Source organism: Motacilla alba, chromosome 5 (assembly GCF_015832195.1).
Source record: "Motacilla alba alba isolate MOTALB_02 chromosome 5, Motacilla_alba_V1.0_pri, whole genome shotgun sequence".
NCBI classification, from domain to species: Eukaryota; Metazoa; Chordata; class Aves; order Passeriformes; family Motacillidae; genus Motacilla; species Motacilla alba.
In genome coordinates, this window is record NC_052020.1 from 59,674,590 (window position 1) to 59,686,919 (window position 12,330).

The 12,330-nt window shown below is 44.8% G+C and overlaps 1 protein-coding gene across 1 annotated transcript in view; it reads left to right on the top strand.

The window, feature by feature from the left end:
* DDHD1 (DDHD domain containing 1) overlaps positions 1–12,330 on the top strand; it is a 64,977-nt gene that overhangs the window by 20,915 nt on the left and 31,732 nt on the right. Inside the window, 2 exon segments of the mRNA XM_038138074.1 lie at positions 4,744–4,872; positions 6,783–6,930. Coding sequence (XP_037994002.1) covers positions 4,744–4,872; positions 6,783–6,930 — 277 coding nt within the window.

Consider the following 12,330-nt stretch of genomic DNA (forward strand, 5'->3'; position numbering starts at 1 on the left):
TTGATCCCATCTTCCATCTCCAGCAGGGCTGAGCTTTTCACATGCTCACACTGTAGGTGTCTGTCTTGGTTGGTGTTCCTGAAAAATGTTTCATTTCTAAATTCTGGCTACAAAAGAACCCAAAATTTGGCCTCATCTCCAAGGACTTGGCCTTCAATCCCTGATTAAAATCCCAGAAGGGCTTGGGCTGGGAGGGACCTTAAATCCCATCTCATTTCACACCTTCCACTGTCCCAGGTGCTCCAAGCCCCAATGTCCAACCTGGCCTTGGACACTTCCAGGGATCCAGGGGCAGCCCCAGCTTCTCTGGGCAGCCTCAGAGCCTCCCCACCCTGAGTAAGGAATTTTTTCCTTAAATCTAATCTAAATCTCTCTTCCTTTAGTTTAAAACCCTTCCCTCTTGTCCTCTCTCTATCTCCCCGTGTAAAAAGTTGTTCCCCCCTCTTTTAAAATCCCCTCCAAGTTCTTGGAGGATGCTGCAAGGTTTCCCCAGAGCCTTTTCTTCTCCAGAAAAGTGTGCAGGGATTTTTTTTGCAGGGCTTTTCTGCCTCTGGGGAAGATGCACCTACAGAGGGGTGTCTTTGGGAATGCTGTCAGTGTCAGGGAAGTGCCATGTGGGAATAAATCCATGAGAAGTCTGGTCCAGAGGAGTTTTCTGTCCCTGTGGATTTATGGGCAGTCAGATCTCAGTGAAGCTCAGCGCCCTCTCCAGGGTACCAAGCACAGCCTGGTACCCTGGAGAGACCCCTCAGGTGTGGAATTTGTGCTGCTGGAGGATGCAGAGGGATGAGCAAGAAGAGATTCCCCCGTGCCTGTCCTGCTGCCTCATCTGAATTCTGCACCTGGGCTCCTCCAGCCAGGCTGTGCCACCCCCTGGTGGCTCCCTGACACCTGGGACACCCCCAGCTGCCGCTGTGATCCCCTCTGGAGCTTTACAGGACAGTTCTTCTGCACGGACCATGTCAATCCTGTCCTCTCCTCATCCTCAGGGAGCAGCACTTTCCCTTCCTCAGGCTCAGCTTCCAGCCAGCAGTGTCAGTCTGTAAAATCCCGTGCCTGCAAAGCACACTTTGACTATTTTATTTTATTTATTTTTTAGGATGTTTCTTTTCAGACTGCTGTCAAATCCTCCCCAAAGACACATTTTTGTGTTCCCTGTCTCACTGTTAACACCCCCTGGGGCTGTCAGCAGCAGAAGCTCCTTTTGGTTGAACTCTCAAGGGTTTTCATCATCTCTTCACTGTCAAATCATCACAGAATCAAATCCCAGAAATATTTAGGTTGGAAGGGACCTTCAAGCCCATCTCATTCCAGCCTCCTGCCATGGGCAGGGACACCTCCCACTAGTCCAGGTTGCTCCAAGCCCCATCCAGCCTGAGGCAAAGGGTTTGTGGGCATCACATCCAGGCTTTGAGGATGAACAGCATCACAGGGTTTATAGAAATTAAAAAGTGAAGACAAGAATCTTGCCAAAGATTTTTTGGTGTAAAAAAAAAGGCAAAAAAAGCTCCAAAGCAAAGCAGGGAATGTGTTGGTAAGCAAAACCTACTGAGAGAATCAAAATGAATGTAAATATGTCAATTAAAATTGCAAAATGTATTACCTTACAGGCAAATTGGTAGATTTTCTGGAAAGCTTTGTCCGTATCCCTCTTCTGGATCCTGCCACTTACCTAAAAAACTCCTGATATTTTGTGGCTAAAGGAAAACCGGGAAGCAAGGACCAACACATGTAAATTTTTTTTGTTTTGTTCTGTTTCTGTGTAGAAAGGAAGAGTTCATAGTCCAAGTGCTGTGAGAAATTTATCTGAGCTTGAGCAGGTTTGCTCCTGCTGAAGGTCACTGCCACTTTCAGGTGCTGTTTTGTCAATAGTACACCAAATTTTTAAGGATCTCTTTTGAAAGTGCTACTAAATATGCAGAGAAATGGTGCTGAATATTCCCTAGAATCCCAGCCTGGTTTGGGTTGGAGAGACCTTAAAGCTCATCCACTCCCACCCCTGCCATGGGCAGGGACACCTTCCACTGTCCCAGGCTGCTCCAAGCCCTGTCCAGCCTGGCCTTGGGCACTGCCAGGGATCCAGGGGCAGCCCCAGCTGCTCTGGGCACCCTGTGCCAGGGCTTCACCTCCCTCACAGGGCAGAATTCCTTCCCAGTATCCAACCTACATCTACCATTTTCCAGTTAAAAGCCATTCCCTGTGTCCTGTCCCTCTAGGCCTTGTCCCCAGTCCCTCTGCAGCTCTCCTGAAGCCCCTTCAGGCTCTGCCAGGGGCTCTGTGTCGAGTTTTATCTTCTTTTTATCTTCAGGGTCATCACGAGATGGTATTTCTTGTTGGGACTCAGATGTTTGTTAGTTCTTATCTCTGCTCCAGTCTCACAACCCTGAGCTCTGCAGCACTTCACTCTCACAAACCAAAAATGGAGCCCCATCTCTCTCTACAAGGCCTTTTAGGGATAAACTGTCCAATTAAGAAATGACACCTCAATTATTTTCACTTTTAACCCAATAACCAACCACCCGTGACTTTTTCATCCAATTACACAAAACCACCCAAAGCCATGGAGAAGGAGGTGAAGAAGCAGCAGCCTCCACCCTAAAACCTCCATCTTACTTTGTATACATTACTCCATTCTTAAACCCCAAACTCTGTGATATCACACACTTCTATTCACACTCCACACCCCCAATCCCAGTTCTGTCATTCCATTCTGGAAGCTTCTCCATGGCCTCAGGTCAATGCAGTGTTCTCTTGGGGGTCAGAGCCTGGCAGCACAGAAAGTCTGGAATTCTCAGCGATTCCCAGGGTTCCAACAGCTCTGAGCTCTCCCTGGATCCTTTTCTTCTCCAGACTGAGCACCCCCAGCTCTCTGCTGGTGACATTTCTCTGGATGCAGCCCAGGACACATTTGGCCTGCAGACACACATGGATGGCTCCTGTTGATCTTCTCATCCATCAGCACCCCCAAATCCTCCTTCTTGGGGCTGCTCTCAGTCCATTCTCCCTCCAGCCTGAATTTGTGCTTGGGATTGCCCTGACCCAGGTGCAGAGCCTCACACTTGGCCCTGCTGAACTTCATTTGAAACACTTTGGTGCTTCCACATCATGTTGTTGACGTTGATGTTCCTTCCACTTCCATGAACAGCATAAAAGTGAGGGATTTGTTCTTCCCAAGTGGGAATAATTGATGCAGGGTAGGGCAAAGCTACTGGTTCCTTTATGTTCCTCCCAATAGAGAGGCTGGATTTGATTCCAGAAGGAATTTGAGGATCACTCCACCACAAACTGCTGGTTTTCCAGAGATTCAACCACATCTCTTCCTCTTCTTTTTTTTGGATGTTGAACACAACACCCTCCAAAGGCATCAAACTTCCACCCCTCCTCTGCCAGCCTCCCCAGGATCATCTCAGAGGGATTTTGCAGAATGCAGGTGGAACAATTCTTGAGCACCTCTTGGCCAGACCATCTCTGCTCTTCAAAGTCAGGCTTATTTTTTTTCTTTTTCCTGCTCTGCTGGTGGAAAACAACGATGTAATTCCAGTTCTTTTGGTGAATCAATTGTTTACCAGAACACAAGGGCTAATCCTCTCTTAATCCTCGTGTTCCTTACAGATTTCATTCAGTTTTTCATCAGTCTGTGTCAAGTCTGTCTGCTTTGGCAAAGAAACAAAAAAATTTTGCTGGGGAAAGGTCACAACATCTGGCTGAGCCTGGCTGGTTTGTGTAGCAGAGTTAAAATTGGAACTTGTGATGGCTCAGGCTTTCTCAGAATGTTTTTAGAAGAGTATAAAAAATCATTTGGGTGATTCAAGGAGGAGACAGGTTAGAGCTCTGCTTGCTTTGGAAAAAACAGCCCCTCTGGGTGTTTTCCATGACTTTGGACTTCCCAGCAAGAGCAGTGACAGATAAATCACCATTTCTTTGGTCACAGGGCTATTACTGTTGTCAGCTCTGTGCACCCCATGTTCAGCAAGACCTCAGCAATGAATTTTGGTGAAATCCAAATTATTGTAACTCAGCTGTGGCGCTGCTTGGCTCCTGCAAGCTCCACGCCTGAGATGATTTTGATTTGCATCACAACGTGCCTGTTGTTTAATCCTGACAGTCAGGCTGTGTGTCATGAGGTCAGGCTCAGAGCTCAATCGGTTCCAAATCTGGAAAAACACAATCAGTGCACAGAAAAAAACCCAACCACCAGAGCTCTTAGTGGCTTTTCAAAGAGCTAAATTCTGTTGTGTGCCAGAAATTGCCCATTCAGAGGCTCATTGAGCTGCATTTCCAGCTCTGAGATATTTCTGAAAGGGGAGCAATGCAAGGGAGCCTCTGTGTTAGAGAAGAGCAGCTCTCATGGAAGAGAGGGCTGAAATTCCACTTTTTAGTGATGAAAATACCTGGGGCAGCCACCTGCTCATCACACCCACCTCTAGTGTTTCAGGATCCACTACCCTGCCCCGTTTAAGGGAATATTTTGGGTACTTCCCACCACCACAATGAGGGTGGGAAGGGAATTTTGTGAAGTGTCCTCACAGGTGGTCTTCAAACTGCTGCTTGTCCTGCTCAGGTTAAACCCAGCTGTAAAAATTCCTCAAGGTAAGAAATAACACAAATTTAGGCATAATGGAGCTCTAGATTTTAACCTGTGTGTAAATCACCCTTCCCTCTCTCTCTGTCTTTGGGTTTTTTTTGGGTTTTTTTCCCCTCTTCCCCACCTAAATTCAATTTATTTATTCCTTTTTGCTGCAGCTATTCACAGCCTAAAGCTGAGCCGTAACCATGTGGACTGGCACAGTGTGGATGAAGTGTATCTGTACAGTGACGCCACAACATCCAAAATTGCAAGGACTGTCACACAAAAGTTGGGTTTTTCCAAAGGTAAATCTTTCCCAGACTTTGTAAAGAATATTGGAAATGCCAGCATTTGAAGTTTGTTGCTTTAACTCCAAAAGGATATTTCAGGTTTTAATGTGAGTAACCCACTTTGGCCATTGCATTTTTTACTTTATGAGTATTCAGAGTCCTTAGTTTGTGTAAATAATTGTAACTAGATGTGAATATTTTAAAATTTTATTCCATTTGCATGTGAATATTTTTAAATTTTATTTACATTACATATTTAATTTTTTATATTTCATTTTATTCCATCTTTTGATGGGTTTGGATGCAGCAGTTAGCACTACATAATAAATGCATGAAAATATTACAGTGGCAGAGTCCAGAAGCTACTGTGAAATTAGAATTATTCCTTTAATAATACAAGTATTACAGTTCCTTTTGCAACCTTAATTTTACTGCTGGGTACTTAGATATTATGATGCATTCCTTAAATACATGACCATACCTTCTCTCTCCCCACCTCCATCCAGCTTTTTTTTTTTTTATTCTGTTCATGAAACAGAAGTATGAACTGACAGGAAAGGGCATTTAGATAGAAATTACTTCCAGTAGAAATTCAGGCTCACTCACACTCCCAGCAGGCAGCAAAGCTGTGATGGTTGGAAGAGAAGGGAGAAGGGTCTCTCAAGGAAAAAAGCAGATTATTGCCAGCCTAGAAAATGGGAATTTGTCCTGTGCAGGACACCAGAACAAGAACCTGTACATCTGGTTTGTTCCTTGAAGAGAAAAGGTCAGGTCACAGGTCTGCCCTGTAATTAATGCCCTCTTACCCTCAGGACTCCTGGGTGAACACTTAATTAATGCTTCCTAAAAAAAACCAATATCATTCAGTGCGACAGTTCCAGAAGAAATGAAGTAATTTATCCAGAACACCTCTGGGATCATGTGTAATAAATAATGAGATCTGTCCCAAACAATTTATGGGGGAGAAATATCAAAGAGAAGCTCACTTGGTAAACAAAACTTGTCTTGGGTAAAAAGTGCCCTCAGTGGGTTTGGGGTGTTTTCCTCCTCTTTAAAACCTAAATTAGCTGTTAGTTCCAGTTTATGAGGCCAGCACTGGTGCCTGGTGTGGCCCCCTGAGTGTCACTAGAGGGGGATGGAGGCACACTGTGCCCGTGGGTTTGTCAGCACAGCAGGGAGAAAATGCCCACATTTACCCTGGGGAATGGGGTTTGGGTTTGGTCACTGAGCTGAAGAACAAGGGGGGAATTTCAGGTTGGATCAGTTCAAAATAAAGCAAGTTTGCCCTATAAAAATGATTAATTTTAAATGTTTTCAACCAGCTCTTTTAATTGAGGTGGGTTAAGTGACAACACTTCATCACTTATGTGGCCAGGTCATTCCCATGATCCTTCCATGCTGTGGAAGTAAGGTGGAGACAGCAGGAATTTCATTGATTGAGACACCCAGGAGAAGGGGTTTGTGCTGTAAAAGTGAGTGGACTGTTACAAAACTGTTTCCTGAAGAGTTGTTCTCCAAAACATGCCTGAAATTAATTCCCCTTTGCAGTGGAAATGGCTATTGATACCACCTGGCTGCTCAAATCTTTCAGGGCTTTAAAAGGGCCTATATTTAAAAATATAGGCACTTTTATTATGGCAGAATGTGCTTAATTGGAGGGGGTTTTTTTGCCATCAGGTGCAGAATCCTGGAATTCCTTGGTTGGTGATAAGGCAGAGTGTTAGCTTTAAAATAAATCTCTTTGGGATGTCTTTGTACTGTACACACATATTTAAAAATAGATGCTAATCCTTTAATTTTATGATTCTCTATTATATAATCTGGTTTTCAACGTGTTGGCCTGAGAAAAGCCAAGCTTCTGTCAGCAGAGGAGGGCGCTGCACCTGGCAGAATGTCGCTGATGTGGGATAATGTTCTTTCTGCAGCTTCCAGCAGTGGGACAAGGCTACACAGAGGCTATGTAGAAGAAGCCACGTTAGAGGACAAGCCACCCCAGACTAGCCACATTGTGTTTGTTGTGCATGGCATTGGCCAGAAAATGGACCAAGGAAGGATCATCAAAAACACAGCCATGTGAGTGCCTTGGAATGTTTGAAGCAGCCTTAACGTGAGTGACAGCAGAGCCTTTGGATTGGGCTGAATCTTTCCCCGTTTTCCTTCTCCTCCTCTTCTCCTGAGTCATTAATCTTTGTGTCATGGGTACACTGGTTTTTATTAATTGGGATGTATGGGTTTAGGGAGAGCTGTGAGCCAGAAGAGCAAAGGTTTATTCTGATTTTATCACCGGCACTTGTGACTTTTGGGGAAATGGTGAGGAGGATGTAGCCTCAAGTTGCAGCAGGGGAGGTTCAGTTTGGACATCAGCAGGAATTTCTCCATGAACTGGTTGTTAAGCATTGGAAGGGGCTGCCCAGGGAGTATTGTATTTGCTGGGAATGTCCCAACGAAGGCAGGAATGATGAATCTGACTCCATGTTCTCAGAAGGCTCATTTATTACTGTATAATGCTATATTATATTAAAGAATACTATACTAACCTATACTAAAGAATACAGAAAGGATACTGACTGAATGCTAAAAGATAATAATGAAAACTCGTGACTCTTTCCAGACACAGCTTGGCTCCAGTTGGCCACTGAGTCAAAACAACTCACAGCAGAACCCAATGGAACAATCACCTGTGGGTAAACAATCCCCAAACACATTCCACATGAGCACAACACAGGAGAAGCAAATCAGATAATTATTGTTTTCCTTTTCTCTGAGGCTTCTCAGGAGAAAAATCCTGGGCAAAGGGAATTTTTCAGAGAATGTGAATGCCACACAGGGAGGTTTGGAGTCCCCATCCCTGGAGATGTCCAAGGAGGTGGCATGCAGTGCTCTGGGCTGGGGACAGACCTTGAAGGTCTTTTCCAGCCTGAAGGATTCTGTGGGAAATCCTGGCTGCTGTGGTTGGTGGCTTTGCTGAGCAGGGAGAGGTTTCTCATCTGGGGAATGTTGTTCCTCAGTGGTACCTGGGTGAATTCAGTGTGCAACAGCTGGGAAGGAACTGAGCAGAACATTTTTCATTGAGTGGTATGGGAAAGTTAATTTTGGAGTGGAATCTCTCAGAGCTGGGTGTTGGGATAGTGGGCAAGCAAATTGCATCCTGTGAAAGAGGGGGACTGGGGAGACACAGGAATGTTGTCATTCCTAGCAGGACAGAAGCCCTCCATGAATGAAGCTCTAGCTGTGAGGCTGCTCATGAAGTTCTGTGCACAGAGCCTGGCTGAAAAGCAAAATGTGACCAAAAATGCTGTGAAATCTCTTCACTGTCTCTTGGTTTGCAAATGGCTCTTGGGAGTGATGTTTCCCAGAGCTGTGGCTGCTCCATTCCTGGCAGTGTTGAATGCCAGGTTGGTGCCCTGGTTTAGTGGGTGGCATCATCGTTCATGCCAGGGGTTGGAATTCATGATCTCTAAGTCCTTTCCAACCATAGCAATCTGTAATTTTATGCACCTGGAAAGATGGTTTTGAATCCTAGAAAAATTACCAGGTCCTGATGGCAGCAGTGTAGGGGACAAGGTGGCACTGAGGAATCCCTCATTAGCTAGAAGAGGAAGCTAAAAAGGTGTTAATTACAGATCTGGATGGTTCAGTAGGTGTATTCCAAATCGCTCCAGGTTCCCTCAGCACTGACAAACCCACTGGCTCCTGTGGGAAGAGCTGGGATTGCTGGGATTTTGTGGTGGGAGCTTTGTCACCCTCCCTTTGTCACTCTAGGTCAGTGCTGGTGTGCTCTGTGCCATCCTGTCATCAGCCTCTTGTGTACCCACAGCTCTTTGTGCCACTCCAGCCTCCTCTGGGCTGCTAGGGTAAACCTTTTGATGTCACTTGTGTGTCATTTGTCACCTCAAAGCACCAACCTGCAGCTCCCCACCCCTTTCCTGCCACTTCACTGCTCTGTTATTCACCTGGTTTAAGAGCCAGCAATCCAAAGCAGAGAGAAAAAGGATCCACAGCCCTCGGCTCAAAGTCAGTCACCAAAATAAATGTAAAAACATCAATTTTTGTGGGATGGAATTACACTGGGAATGCAGATAGCCTCAGTATAAGCTGCTGTTTTAACAGTGACCAGAAATAAAACTTCAGCCTTGGCATCATTAAATTTTTCTGCTTTATCTTTCTCCCTCCTCCATTTTCCATAGATACAGGGGTTGTGTGGGTGGATTAACTTCAGCTCAGGTCACAGTGCAGAGATGTTCATTCCATCAGTCCTGCTCTAATTGGCAGCCCAGCATATGAAATACTTTCTCAGAAAGGGACACAAGACTTCATGTGCTTCAGTAAATCTCACTCATGTCCTCAAGAAATACCAGACAGCATTGCATAGCCTTTTAAAATGCTAATTATTGGCATAAATTGTGCATTCTACACAAAATTTGCAAATTAAAGCATAATTTTAGATTGAAGTATCTTTATTTTTTGTTTTCTTTTTTCTTTTTTTTTTCAAATAACAACTTAAAACTTATCAGTGAGGAACATCCCATATGTTGCAGGGAGAGATTTCAGAAGGAATGTCTGCCAAGCTCTCACAAGCCATACTGGCACTTTCTGTTAACACCTTCATCCATGATATTTGTGTGCTGTTTGGTTTTTGGGGTGGTTTTTTACATGCTTTTCCATTAGGGACGCAGTGGTGCCTTTTGAAAAAGAAAATTAATGAGGAAAAGTATTTTTTGACCATTCACTCTTTTAAATCAAAACTGAGGAGAGAAGATGTCAGTGGGGTTTTTTTGCCTTTTAAATGCACATTTTTTAGTGGAAAACCTGCAGCTGGACCCCACCAGAGCTCATTTGACAGATTCTGTCCTCAGGTTACCACCTTGAGAAGAAGCTGGTGCAGCTCCCAGGATGCTGCTGCATCATTAGGCAGATCCTGCTGGTTACAGAGCAGAAAAGAGACCCCTTGTCCAGGGAAATTCCAAATTATCCGTGCTAATTTCATTAAGGACTGGAGCTCAACCTCCTCATTAGCCTGGCTGGATGCTGTGGTTGCAGGGTGCCCTGTGAGTAGGTAAATGGAAAAGATGCATCTTCTGGATGCTTGGGTGAGCAGGTCTGTGGTGGATGTGCCATAATTTTGTTTCTTCTCTGTGTAGTTAAACACATTTATTATCTAAATGTGGCACAGCAGCTGGTGCAACAAGCTGCTCCTGTCAGCACTGATATTCCCTGGGAGCTTGTCTGGAAAGAGACAGTCCCTCCTCCAGGCTGGAATAGAGATTCAGCTGCCCCAGCAGCAGCTCTGAGCTGTGATGGTACCACAGGGATGGTTCTTTAAGGGAGAAGGCTTTATAATCTGTATTTCTGCCTAATAGAAAGCAAGGTATTATGGCAGAATGTACTTAATTGGAGGGGGTTTTATTTGCCATCAGAATCCTGGAATGCCTTGGTTTGTGATAAGGCAGAGTGTTGGCTTGTAAATAAATCTCTTTGGGGTGTCTTTGTACTGTACACACTCACATATTGTTACTGGGAATGTATTTTTTGCATGGAAGTTGATCAGTGGTTTTGTTGAATTTGTGGGTGAATGGGAGGGAGAGATGTTGTTCCACATTTTGGGTGTTGGTTCTACCACCCAAACCCAGGAAGAAGAAGGTAAAGAAAGACTAGCTTCTGTCTTAAAACTTCTGTCTTGTTTTATATATATTATTATATTCTAAAACTTTAAACTCTTTAAGTTTTTCACCTTGAGATATTACACACTTCTATTCAAACTGCACACTCTTCATTTTAGTGCTATCAATTAATTTTGGAAGCCTTCTCCACAGCCTCAGGTCACTGCAGTGTTCTCTTGTGGGTCAGAGCCTGTCAGCACAGAAAGCCTGGAATTCTCAGCATCCAGGACTCCAACATCTGAGTATAATTTAGAATCAGGGAATGGTTTGGTTTGGAAGGGAGCTTAAAACTCATCTCATTCCTTTGGCAGGGACACCTTGCACCATCCTAGGTTGCTCCAAACCCTGTCCAGCCTGGCCTTGGACACTGCCAGGGATCCAGGGGCAGCCACAGCTGCTTTGGAAAAACTCAGGGCCTCCCCATCCTCACAGAAAATTCCTCCCAATCTCCCATCCATCCCTGCCCTCTGGCACTGGCAGCCATTCCCTGGGTCCTGTTCCTCCATCCCTTGTCCCCAGTCCCTCTCCAGCTCTCCTAAAGTTCCCTTCAATGTCACATTTATGTCACCCCAGGGCCTTCTCTTCTCCAGGCTGAACAATCCCAGCTCTCCCAGCCTTTGCTCACAGGAGAGCTGCTCCATCCCTCTGATCACCTTGGTGGCCTCCTCTGCCCATCCAGGAATGTTCTTATCCATGTTCCCAACCTCCTTTTCAAAGCTCCTGTTGTTTTACCTGACCCAGGTGAAGGTCAGACCTTTCACCTGCCTTAGGCAGGGTTTAAATCTTTAGGCTGGATTAAATTTCACCATCTCCTGTGCTTGGGGAATGAGTGGAGTGCCTCTCCTGTGCTTTTCCAGAGCAGCTGCAGTGCTGTGTCACTTCTGGGCTGCTCTCAGCCTGAAGCTGAGACACTCAGCTCTGCCTCTGTCTGAATCTCCTGTTTGGATTCCAAAATCACATTTGTCTGTGCTGCTCTTCACAGCCCAAAAATTGCTGTCTGCACAGGCACCAGCATCTTGGCCTAATCACCAATTACATTTTTATTGCAAGTCCCATTAGAAAGCATTTTAATTGTGGATTATCATTAGGATAATTACTTTGGAATAGCTATTTTGGTGCATTTCCATTGCTATGCAAGCCCGGGCAGAGCCTCTCAGAAGCCTTTCACTGCATTAATGTGTGCTGCTGGAATCTCAAATGAAGATTTTCCTGTAAAATCTTTTCTATAATTTTAGCTCTTCAGGTATTTGATAGCTTTATATTCCATTTAAATGCTTGCATTGCGTTAAATACATATTAAATGCTTGGTTTTCATCCTTTGGTGCAGGTTTTAATTCTGAATTAAGCACCCAGCTGGTAAATATTGGCTTACAGGTTTCAACTTGAGCCTGTCTTGCAAGAAAAGTTCAGGCCAAGAGGTAAAAGGTGACATTTAGGGCATGAAGTGCTTTTGGAGCAGCTTGTTTTGTTTATATTTATTACCTAACACATGGCTGCCTGCTCGGCAGGAGCTGTAGCAGCCTGCTCAGGATTTGGGTGTATCCCCAGGGCTGTCCCCATTCCCAACCTTCCTCCATCCCTTGTTTCTGCCCTTTCCCTGCCCACACCATCCCAGCTGTAAGCTGGATCACTCCAGTTGGTGTAAGAAAGTGAAAAATAAAAGAAAAATAAAAGGCCAACATGGTTACCAACTCTATATCTCTTTTGGGGATTTGATGGAAGAAGTGCATTTATCCATCAGCAACCTCATTCTGCTTCCATTGAAGTCATATGGAGTTTTGCCAAAGGCTTTAGAGGGTGAAAGAATAGGATC